Here is a 12,349-nt window from a genome sequence, read left to right on the forward strand (position 1 = left end):
CATTGGTAATGGTAATTTAACTGTCACAGAGAAGCTATAAATCCCAAAGACTGAAAAACATCAGCTTTACTGGGTATTTTCTTTCTTTCTTTCTTTCTTTCTTTCTTTCTTTCTTTCTTTCTTTCTTTCTCTCTCTCTTTCTTTTTTAAATTCAATAAGTGTGCTTTCCTTGCCTTCTCTGAGAAGAAAAAGAACTGAAACATTATTTTCAGATACTGCTTTCTTCCAGTACCATCTGTTGTGGTTTGAATGTGAAATGCCTTTCATGGGCTCAAGTGTTTGAAAACTCAATCTCTAAGTGGTGACAATGTTTAGGAAGGTTGTTGAACCTTTAGGGAGTAGAGCCTCAATGAAGAACTGAGTCACTCTGGCCAGGTCTTAAGGCTTTATAGGCAGGTGCCAATTATGTGCACATGTGCCTGCTTCCTGACTGTAACACAGCTGGTGTGCTTTTGGTTCCTATCACCATTTTTTCCCTGCCTGCTGCCATGTATTCCCCACCATGATGTTTCATGCCTCTCTGAAACTGTAAGACAAAGTAAATTGTTTCTTCTCTAACTTGATTTGTACAGGAACAAAAAGGTAACAAAGATGCCATTATAATATGTTCCTCTTGACCATGCTAGGTAAGAGGTTTGTCCAAAGTCACACCCATATCTTTTAGGAAACCTCTCTTTTCTAACAAACTAATCTTTGGCATTAGCTCTCTAAATACCACACACTCTATCATTTGAATCTAAAATATGCTTATTAACATAGGAATCACGATATTATTTAAGGTTCCATCTGCTGGAAACCACATCACATTAGATTTCTCAATCTTTTTATTTTTCATAGAAAATCTATATGTCAAGTTCTCCAAGTCATGAAACTTACTTCCTAGTTTCATATTTTCAAAGCAGCAGCATAGGCAATGCCCAAGTATCACATGTTACTTTTGGAATTTTCTATAATTTACCTAATACAATCTTTACATTTCTATATGTATATAAAGGTATACTTTTGATATAATTTTAAATAATAATATAGAAAATAAAACATGTTTTATTTTATATAAGAGAAATTTTACAAAATCTTATTTCAGTGAATAATAAATATCCACATATGTATATTCTCTACAGTGACATGTACAAACATTTCTATGAACATTTATATAGTGAAGATTCATAATTCTACCAAATCAGAAAATTTAGAGGCTAGATGTCATATATATCCACAAAATTACCCGACTTAACAGCTTCAGAATTATAACAAGCCAGTATTTTCCTATAAAATAAAAGTATCCAGTTATGAAACACGTTTAGAATATAAGAGCTACTCATATCATCAAAACCCTGATTACTACTGAATTCTGCAGCTTCTCTATTGATTCTGATTCCAAAGAATGATGATCTTCCTTTTCCACGGGGGCCTTGATCCAATTCATGTCTTAATGGAGCAGAACTGTTTCATAGGTTTTCTGAAATTCTGCACTTGTCAGCATGCAAAGTATTCTGGGATTGATAAGATTCTAGAAGCTAGAGGTGTATTTTTATCTGTACTTACAAAATGAGCATGATTCCAGGACAGTTTGTGAAAATGTGACTGTCATACTTCCAGAAGTAGCATGTTTATAAATTGTATTTTTTAGGAAGGCTTCTTCTTAAATGTGCTTTTATTGAATTTTATTTTTTGTGCATGTGTAGGAGATAGTGTATTAGTGGGTGTGGAATACGCATGTGTTTTCAGTGTCTGCATATGGGAGAACCTGTCTCCATCTGCAAAGTTTAGAAGAACATGCTTATCTTTCTCCCTTTCCATCCTTTCCTGTTGGGACTCTCCGTTTGCCTAAACATAAGGCATGAGCCTTCTGGAAAGACTGGAAGTCAGAAAGTTCTACTAATTCTTTTCTCTCTGTCCACTCCACTGGAGGAGTTTACAAACCTGTACAAGCTACTTGGCTTGTTATCTGATAGTTTGCATCATAATTCATAAACTCATTACTATACAATAAGCACACTTAAGCACTGAACCATTTCTTCAGCCCATGATGATTTGAGCTTGAAGAACATTTCTTGCCTTATAAATATTGTGAAGTCACCCCAAATGTATCTTCTATACAGAGCTTTTAGGTAAACAGAAGTTGATATTTGGGGGTTTTGTTGTTGATTTTTGTTTGTCTGTTTATATAGTATCTTACTCTGTATTATTCTTTGGCCTGGAACTCATTAGGTATTCTAGGCGGACCTCAAACTCTGTCTCCTAAGAACTGAGATTAAATACCTTAAATATCTGTGGTTTAAAGGCTTACTTAGCAATCAAGCCCATATCAAGCAAGTAAATTAGTCAATAAATTTGTTTTCTTCACTCTCTCACTACTGAGGACTCAATTCTCATTGGAGGGTGTGTAATTTAGAGTTCCAAGACTGTAGAGAGGAGCAGCACACTTCATCTCAGAGGCTAAGAATAACCAAAGGACTCTAGGACATCGAGAACAAGGATAAAGCACATACCAGGAGTATTTAGATAAGTATAAGGACAGACACCAAAGGAACCTATGGCTATGAGAAGCTCACCACCAAAATAGTTTATGCTCAACACTCAAATATCTGTGATGCATAGAACAAAAATTCATAGTTTTCTTAGTGGCCAACATCATCTAGCAGATGATTAGGGAGGTTGCAAGTGCTTTACTAACTAGTGTTAGAAGCTTAGACTTTTGTATTGACACTTTTCAGTAATTCTCCAAAATGATGCCAAATTACCGTGTCAGATTCTCTGTGTTTTAAGCAGAAATGAAATTATATACTTCATACTGAAAAAATAGCAATAGCTTAAATCATAACACAAGGGTAGACTAGAATAAGAAAGAAAAGATATCTTATGGGACTAAACTTATGGAAGTACTAATTTTTAAAGCTATGGAAATACAAATTTGACACCTGATACAGAGTACCTTCTTAAGCTGTGTTTCTCTTGGCTTGCTCTTGTTAAAAAGTGAAGATGGTGTAGAATACTCCCAGAGTATTATTGAGACATGGGAGAAAATTTTCTAAAGGATGTTAAGAATTCAAGTCATTGCCTAATTAAATCACTCTGGAAAGAGCTATGACAGAAAAATAAACCCTACATTAACTTAAAGAATAACTCATGAAAGTTAATCAGGAGATGTAATTAGTTCTCTGGCTGTCAAAGTGTACTTATTCAACAAACTAGACCTCAGAATGTTCCTACAACATATCTTGCTCAAAGTCACATTTGTTAATATCTAGGTCTTTTCGAAGTACTGTTCCCTTTACAAGGTAAAGATACTTAAAATTTACAATTTCAATCTTCTGGAACTTCCTAAAGTTGTGTATGTGTGTGTGACTACAGGTGACCATGGTGTTATGTACACATATGTGGGCAAGACCCAGGCCTCCCTTAGGAACCATCCTCCATCATTCTTCCGTCTTATTCATTTTTTATTCAAAAAACCCACAGCTCATTGATATGGGCTAAATTCTCCTCTGCCCTGTATTTTAGTTTTGAATAGAATTACAGAGGAAAGTTTTGTTTTGTATAGCAATTTACACTGGAAATATAACTGGGTAGATGGTTCTATGCAGATGGAGCATAAGGAAGGAAATAATGTGGCAGAATAAATTTGGAAGTGGCATAGTTTCACATTCGTTATGCATTTTGTATCAGTACATTGCCTGATGCACACAGCAGCATGACCGAGGAACTTTAACTCCTTAGTAAAAGGCACCCACTACTTTAATTCTGTGGAAACACTGAAATCATTCTGAAGAGCTAAGACAACTCCTAGAAAATCTACTAAACCATTAAGTTTACTAGTAATTTAAACGTTTTAAATTTAAGCAAGAATATAACCAGTGCCTAAGGCAGGAGGAACGGCAACACAGTTTAATGATTAAGGTGTTAGGAACGTTCTCAGTTTATAATTATCGCTAAGACCATAAACATGTGTTATGCAACAATATGTGTACTTGCACACATTTTATATATAATGGAATTATTGAACGAGTTTTTGTACTGATAGTAATTATTTCTACTTACTTAAATTTTGCATAATTTTTATAAAGAAGATGTGTGGTGGAGAAATCTAGTTCATGTTAGAGATTATACATTTGTCAGCAAATAATATTGAAGTTACTCCATAATAAAATAAAACATCATTTGTGACTATTTCTTGATCACTGTATTTGTCATTATGAATGCATGTTTTTATTTGTAATATTTTGAATGCTATGTTATTGATACAATCATAAAAGGGTTTTGTAGATGGGAGGCACATCTTGAAGAACAGAAATCTAATTTGTATTTATAAAACAAGTCATATATGATTGTTTTAGGCTTGAAATTTTCTTATCAATAATAAATTAAGCAATGCATCTTCAAAAACCTGTGATGCTTTGGGATAATCCCAAGAAGATGTCGGATTATAAAGCAAAAGAAATTCAGAGAAACAGCAAGATTGGGGGTCTTTTAGTTAGGGAGGAAAATCTAAATAATAATCTAAATGCTAGCACCAAAGTCTGTCTTGGCTGCAGCTTTCAAGTCTGATAGGAATCAGAACTCTTTAATTGAAAACCGATTAAAAGTAGCAGCGAGGTTAATGAGGAGCTAGTTAGATTTCTATATAATAATTCATCCTGACACTGAAATGGGCATTGCCACAGTTTGCTCTCTGGGATCATGCTGATGTGTGGTCAGCTTGGGGGAAAGGTGGGGAGCACACGGACTCACAGTACGCGATGTAGGAGGAGCTGAAGGACTTGTGAGGGAAACCATCTCCTGGATGGCTAGTCTGAGCTTTAAGCGATGCAGAGGGTTGCTGATTCCAATCTCCCTTTGGATCTCAGTGTCGGATAAAGCAGACATGATAGCACCGCTTTTCACGTTGGCCCTGCACGCTGCCACGTACCAGGCAGGCATTCCCAGCCAGAGCTGTTCAATTGGGAAAAAAAAAAAAGAATACAGAGTTTAGAGTAAATCGTGGCGTTTCTTTGTGATGGTTGAATCTTCCTTACAACTTAATTGGGTGTCAGAGTCACCTGTGAAACCCACCTCTGGAAATGTCTGTGATTAAATTTCCAGAAAGGGAAAACTGAGTAAGAAAAGCAATGCTGAATGTGGGTAGAAAACCCATTGGTGGACATTTGAATGGATTAAAAACAAGAATGCAAGTTGAACATCAGTATTCCCTTTTTTTCCTGCTTCTTGATTGATGGTGCATTGGATCACCTGAATCACAGTCCTACCTGTATACCTATGTCCCTTCCAGATGCCCACCTGCCTTCTATTCTATAAGCTACTTGCGCCATTAAAAGCTGAGCCAAAATAAACCCTTCTTTCCTTTAGTTGGTTTTGTGTCTTATATTTTTCACGCCAACCAAAAACTGATACATCTTTTAGTGTCCTTTGCATGCTCCAGGCATTCCAGGTTATCTTGGATATGTAAATTTGTTTGCTGTCTAAACCTCCATGAGATAAATTTTATTATTTTTGACTAGAGAGATAGATACATACAGACACTGAGTATATGTTTCAGACAAGGTAGGGTAGGAATTCATTTGGAATGGAAACATGGTTTTATCGCTAAACTGGAGGAGCATCATATTCCTCCAACAAATAATGAAAAGAACAGCCATGTATAAATTCTACTGGGTAAGTGGCTTGAACAGTCTTTAATAGCTACATTATGATTCTACTTTTAAATTCTGAGTGCAGAGACAGTTTGTCTATCATGGATTGTGATAGGGCCCATCATTTTAACCTGTGATTTTGACCAAAACATAAATCTTAGCCAGATCAACTTTTCTATTCAAATACTTACATCTGACCCATAAAACTAGTGAGAACATATATTCAAGTATGAGTATAATTTATTATGCAGGAGTAGATAACTAATACAGACATCCTTTATTTCTATATATCCTACAAAAATAATAAGTCTGTAATGGGAAAAAGACAATGAACAGAATCCCAAATCTGAATCAATGTGGCTTGGATTGTGAGTAAAATCAAGATATAAAGATATAATATTGGAATTGTATAATCCATGCTGTGTTCCATAAAGGGAGGCACATTGGGATTAGCCTTAGATTCATGAAGTAACAGATAATCATCTTTTTTGTTACATAAACTCAAATTCTTCAAAATAACTCAGTGTCATGTACCCTCACTGTTCCCTAATGCTTTCCTAGGTGTCTTCGAAGATGTGAATTTCTACTCTAGTTAATATTACACAATATTGTCTACTGACTTTTACAAGTATCATCATGATGAAGCATTGTAGAATTTTGAATTAGAGAGTTTATGTGGTAAACAGTAGGCTCCCTCCCAGAATTCATTCTTCATAGACTGTGCCCACAAAGATGAGGGTAAAGGCCTAAGTGTAATGGATGCTCATTAGGTGCTCAGCAAGTCTGTTCTCTTTGCTTATTCTATTTGTGATTTGAGTCACATTAGGAAATGCACTTGAACAATTTCTGCACCCAGGATAGGTTTAATTAGCTCTGCCTCCACTGGCTGTCATTTCTAAGCACCTCAGTGTCAGTAAATCTTTTTTATTTTTTTCTAAAGGATTTGCTCATCCCTTACTAAAATAGCAACCAACTCTCTGACAAAAAGTAGCTCATTTTATTGGAATAGCATCTGCACAAGAAATACCTTTGTTGAGGTATAATTTCTTAAACTGTCTAGTAGTAACTTCAGTAGTTAATTGCTTTTAACAAATGTAAGAGAAGTAAAACATTCATTTATTTCAGTCAGTCCAAGAAAAAGAAAAGTTAAAAAGCATATTTTTATATCTACTTTTCTTTACAACTTTATTTTAAAAAACAAAGACTACTTTTCTAAGAGAAGAGTTTTAAAGCAAAGTAAGCTTTAGTTTTCCTCCACTGGCTATTAGCTCTGAATTTAATACAATAATAATGAGTTATTTTATAACCCCAGATTGTTTCAATTTATACTTCTTGGAGGTAGGACAAACCTCAATAGTTTCCTCTGACATTAGGTACACTAGGGGCTGTGCATGGCAAGCTCAATTTAAATGTCACAAATACTACTGGTGTGCTACATTGAGTCAACCTGGGGTCCCATATGCATTTTTCTTCCTGTCAGAATGCTGTCTTCCACCCTGATCAAATACTGATATATTATTTATAACATTGTATTGTAGAGGAAACAGGAAATGCAGTTCTTGTTATATCAATCTAAATTTAATTAATTAGTCAATCTATTTATTAATTAAAAAGTAACCTGGATGTACAAGTGATTTAGACAAAGGATGATACATAGTCTTTTGTTTATTCAAAGATGTCTAAACTTGCCCAATATATAGCCATTTTAGAAATAAACTATAAGAGCATATTAGTTCATCATCATTTAGTTCAGCGTGAAAAAAAATGTGTTTGTTTCCTACTGATGAGAAGTGCTGATATTTCCTCAAAGTCCCCAACAGATGTCAGTAATAATTTCTTCTCCTATGCTAGTACACAGAATGAGGATGGAATGTGGGCACACCTCTCTTTAAACCACTGCATACCTTTTTCTGCTTCAACGCTAAAATGATTAGCCCTATCTTAAGGCTGACATGTTTATAGGTACACATGTGTTTCCTTTATGGGAAGTTGTGAGATACTGAAGCCGTGGTTTTAGAAATAAGTCTTTACCTGTCTCTACACAATCAGATTGCCAATGATTGACTTAGGTTTTGCTTACCTCCAGCCATGCAACCACAGTAGGTCCATCCCACTGGGCAAAGGGTAAACCTTTTCTGCGTGCTTCTTCAAGAAGTTCATGCCTGAAGTACATAAAGATCAATAGTTAGGTAATATGGAAAAGGTGTTTATGGTTGTTTCTAAACCACAGTAAGCCCTCATAAGTGTTTAATGAAGAAAAATGCAGAATGGCTGAATTCCTTTTTGCTTTGAATCATATGGAAATTCTCTTTTGATTTCAACGAGTGAAACATTAGTATTTAAAAATAAATTCATCCAACACTGATTCACAAACATTTGAATACCGTTAATCAACTAAGTTGAAGAGTGTTATCAGCCAATATAATTTCATTTTAGTAATAGTACAGGTCACATATTCATGTGTAATCATGCATTCTTAGATCTGACACTTCTGTTTTTCTCCATTAAGACTCTCTTATTGGTGGAGGCAAAGCTTGGATGTTGAGACACACCATCTGTGGTAGTCTTAGTCAGTTCTAATGATGTTTATTTTAAACATGACCTCTGAGACAACATTCTATTTTTAGAAGTTAGTTCCTTCTTTCAATCATCTAGAAGCTAATGAATTGGTTTCTTTGCCTATATAAAGACCTCTACCTCAACTTTTGCTGATACATACATTTAAATACAACACATATTGCTTTTAACAAAGAATATATAGTAAGATAAAAGTGAATAGCAGTGAAGGTTATGCCAAGCCAAGAAGAAAGCTAGGAGCTCTGCACTTGGGATACACAGGAGATAAGGCATGCTCTTAAAGAAAAACAAAAGACTGAAAAACAACCCCTGCCATCAATGTGTACAGTTTAAGTCTTCTAATGAGTGACCTGTGGTGAAATGTTGGAAAGCCCCCAAGCTTCCATACTTGCTTCTGCAGCTACTTGCTTACTCAGTCTCTGATCTCTTGATTTCTCAAGGACATCTGAAAAGCCAGGCGCCACATTGAGGACTATAGCAATATACATTGATTTCATTTACTAGGAAGCAAAGCGAAGTGTTTAAATCGGCAGCGATTTTATTTCATAATCACTACTCTTTACTAATGAAAGGCTAATACATTAGTGAAACTAAATGCTTCTTTCTGATAACTATAACGTTTACATATACATGAATTCATTGCCCCCTAAAAATTTAGGATTGATATTCATGTTGAAAATCGCCTTAGAGATAATTTACAACTGAAATTGTAAAATCTATTTCTATGTAATCTCAAACTATTATATCTGTCCAGGGATATAATGAGAAGTATATTCTCTGTACCTCCATGGTCATACTTAGGTATACAAAAATAAAAATGTGGTGTAATAATTGTTTTATTTTTAATGAATGTCTTTCATGTTAACCAATATATCATGAATTTCATGTATAAACTCTCCCCAAAATGCATGTGTCTACTTCCAATTACTAATAGTTACTTAGTGTTGAAGATTCATATATTAAAATATGTGAGAGAATGACTTTAGGTACATGAGACATTGTGCTTTTCAATAGACATTTTTGGAAAAAAAATACACAAAGACCTAGTATGGGATAAAGAAAAAGTTGAAGGTATTGGTAACTTAAAAGACAAAGAAGTTAACTGCTGTTTGAACTGAAGAGACAGCAAAGACAAGTTCTGAATAGAAACTATTCTTCAGCTGGGAATGTGCTTGGAGACATGGATACTCTCAATCTGCAGTGAAAAGCACCAACAGTCTGAAATGTAACTTTCTATCCCATCATCCAATTCCCTGCGGCTTCCCAGTGGCACCCTGCTGAAAGTCTGTTTCTGGCAAGTTAGTCTCGCTGTGACAGATATATTTATAGAAGTAAGGTGAGGTATCAAATGTCCTGTGTTGTGCACATGCGACTGGCTGAGACTTGGACTCAGTGAGGTGAGTAGAAATATGGATGTGGTTTTCAGAGAATCCTTGTTAAACACAGCAAATGCACAGAAGTGTCCAAATGTGTACCATGAATAATAGATAGCAGCTTAAACTTGTGGACACACATCCTGACCCAAACAGTTTTGTTTATTAATGACCACAAAGTTTGAATTGAATGCCAGACATCACTTATATTTTAGTGAGTGTTTAGTTAACTGTGGTCCATAATGTTTTAACTTTGCTTATGTGGATTTTGATTTTCTCTTAGTAAAAGGAGCAGGCTTAGATTTTTATGTATAATAAGTGCAAGCACTATTGTGTCTTGTATCCCTTTGACTATTTCTTTTCTCTCAGAATATTAGTGGTTCTGTTTGAATTCAAGACTTTGATCTGGTTTGATGTCACTGATCAAATGAGTAATGGTGCTTCCCATGTGCTGAGAACTTCTGTTCTCTTTATGAATAGAAAATATGTCATGGTTGTGTTAAAATGTAGGGAACAATGTGGCTCCTAAGAACATTCTTGGTTTCACTTAAATCATAACATTCATAACAAATCTTCAGTAGGATAACTCAGATAATGAGACAAAGGTGCCAAATTCTGCCTGAGATATTCAGCTGCTATGGGCTGAATCCAAACCAACACCTTCAATATCATGAATTTGAGATTGTGAAAGTGACTGACTTGGTCTTTACCTTGACTTTCACAATGGGAAAGCAACGCCAGATTACCGAAACCTTAACACAAGGATTGTGTCCATTATATTTAAGTATTTGAACATGATGATGTATGAGAAAATCAGTGCTGGAGTGGTTACATGGGCAGGGGTAAATGTGAAGACCTGTTGACAAATACTAAGGGAGCTCACTGAATGCATGGAGGATGAGTGTTTTTATGAGAAGTTTCTTTTCAATGCCAGGAAAATAATGAATGCCTGACGTTTTCATAAAACCAAATGGACAAATTTCTTGTCTGTTGCAAAAACCCAACTGATTTGGAAACCTACAATATTTGTGTATGCCTGCTTTTGAAAAGAAGCATTTGAGAGTTAGAAGTAGAAAGATCATAAATGTATGAGCTCCTTTGCCTTCTTCCCGATTATGTAATGAGCTTGTTTCAAGAAATCCGAGGCTCGCATTGCGATTTGGTAGTGGAGCACATGTCTTGCATATGCAACGCTCTGATGTGAATTTTAGGGACCAAATGAAACAAGACACTAGCAGATTGGAAGCAAACAACATTGCGTTTGACAGGCTGAGGGTGCCTTCTCCCTGTAGCTGGAATCCAGCCTTTTAAACAGTAAGCCTCAGTTCCACAATGGGTTCATGACCATCTCATCCGGAAATAGTCCACTTTGCACACTACTACCTGCCTACTTAGGGCTATGGAATCATTTCTGCTTTTCTTTCCTGTCTAGAGGACTTAATGTGTCACCATCTTTCCCCAGGATCCCCTGCATGACATTTTAGGTATAAGCACGTATCTTAGTTTCCAGATCTAAAGTAGATATTCAAGGACATCGACTGACTTTTCTTTCCAGGGAGGTAATATGCACAAACTTGTCATTATCTGGGTGAAAACTCAAAAACAAAACAAAAAACAGTGGACAAACACAGCACGAACTTGTTTTGAATATATATATAAACTCCCAAGTGATTCTGTAATTTTAAGAACGGGGGGTTCTCGTCTGTAGTGAGGAATGTACCTAAATCCTTCAAGGGTCTGGGACACTTGCCATGCTTGAGGGATTTCTGTAATGGGATGTGACATATGAATAAGGCCCAAACTGCGGTGAGTAAGCAGGGATGTGTAATTCACATGTCATCATGTGGAGAGGCAGGAGGAAGCCTTTGCAGCCTATGTCTGACCTTTAAACAGCAATAATGGGTGGGCACTCTAGAAATGATCACACACAAATTATTCTAGTAAAATGATCAAGATCCTGGTACTGGGAAGATGGCCCATCTAGCCAGACCACATCTGCTCTTTCCAGACACCTGAGTTCAGTTCCCAGCAACAATGTCAAGTGGACCAAAAAGCTTTCTGTCTCATCTAGACTAAGTAATGGCCAATGATATATTTTTAATTATTTAATTTGTTGCTGGCTAGGGACCATATCCAGATTGAAACATCAGTGCCCTCTGTTTAAATCACTTCAGCTATGAGAGTGGTGGACAGTTTGAACATATATCAAGGGGTGTCCAGCCTCTTCTCTTGCATTTTTGAGCTACACCTCTGATATCCTGGAGAATAAACATGCTTCCCTGCCTAGTGTCATAAAGCTACCTTATCTTGGTTTTTAAGATGTTGAACAATGAGCCTGAACTCTTCTTTCCCTTCCTTCCAATTCCTTATTTCCCCTTTCTTCTTTCTTTCCCTCCTCTCCAACCCATCCTCATCTCTTCTTTTATTTTATTTTTATATCAGTTCACTTCACTTTTAATACTGGGGATCATGGACTCCATGGCATCATATATGATACATACATACATACATACATACATACATACATACATACATATGTACATACGTACATAATACATATATTTCTTTTTATAGGTGCCATAGTTTCAACAATTTTCCCTAGTTCCCTGTTAAGCATTTTACTGATTTGAATGACCTATCAATTGTTTTTGCCTTCTCTGTGTGCTTTGTGGCTGGGATTTTGTACGATGTATTGCTAAGCAAGCTATCTAGGCAGTCAGTCATCTGATGTTTATATATTGCAGTATGCTATAAACTGTTTAATGCATG

General features: G+C 35.8%; 1 protein-coding gene across 22 annotated transcripts in view; it reads right to left on the bottom strand.

The window, feature by feature from the left end:
* Nucleotides 1-12,349, bottom strand: part of PPFIA2 (PTPRF interacting protein alpha 2) — a gene marked incomplete at both ends in the record, with an annotated part of 426,677 nt that overhangs the window by 22,211 nt on the left and 392,117 nt on the right. For all 22 annotated transcript variants that reach the window (XM_080935708.1, XM_080935705.1, XM_080935707.1 and 19 more), the window contains 2 exons: nucleotides 4,732-4,932; nucleotides 7,711-7,792. In XM_080935708.1, coding sequence (XP_080791834.1) covers nucleotides 4,732-4,932; nucleotides 7,711-7,792 — 283 coding nt within the window. The remainder of the gene's footprint in view (nucleotides 1-4,731; nucleotides 4,933-7,710; nucleotides 7,793-12,349) is intronic.

Source organism: Micromys minutus (assembly GCF_963924665.1).
Source record: "Micromys minutus genome assembly, chromosome: 22".
NCBI classification, from domain to species: domain Eukaryota; kingdom Metazoa; phylum Chordata; class Mammalia; order Rodentia; family Muridae; genus Micromys; species Micromys minutus.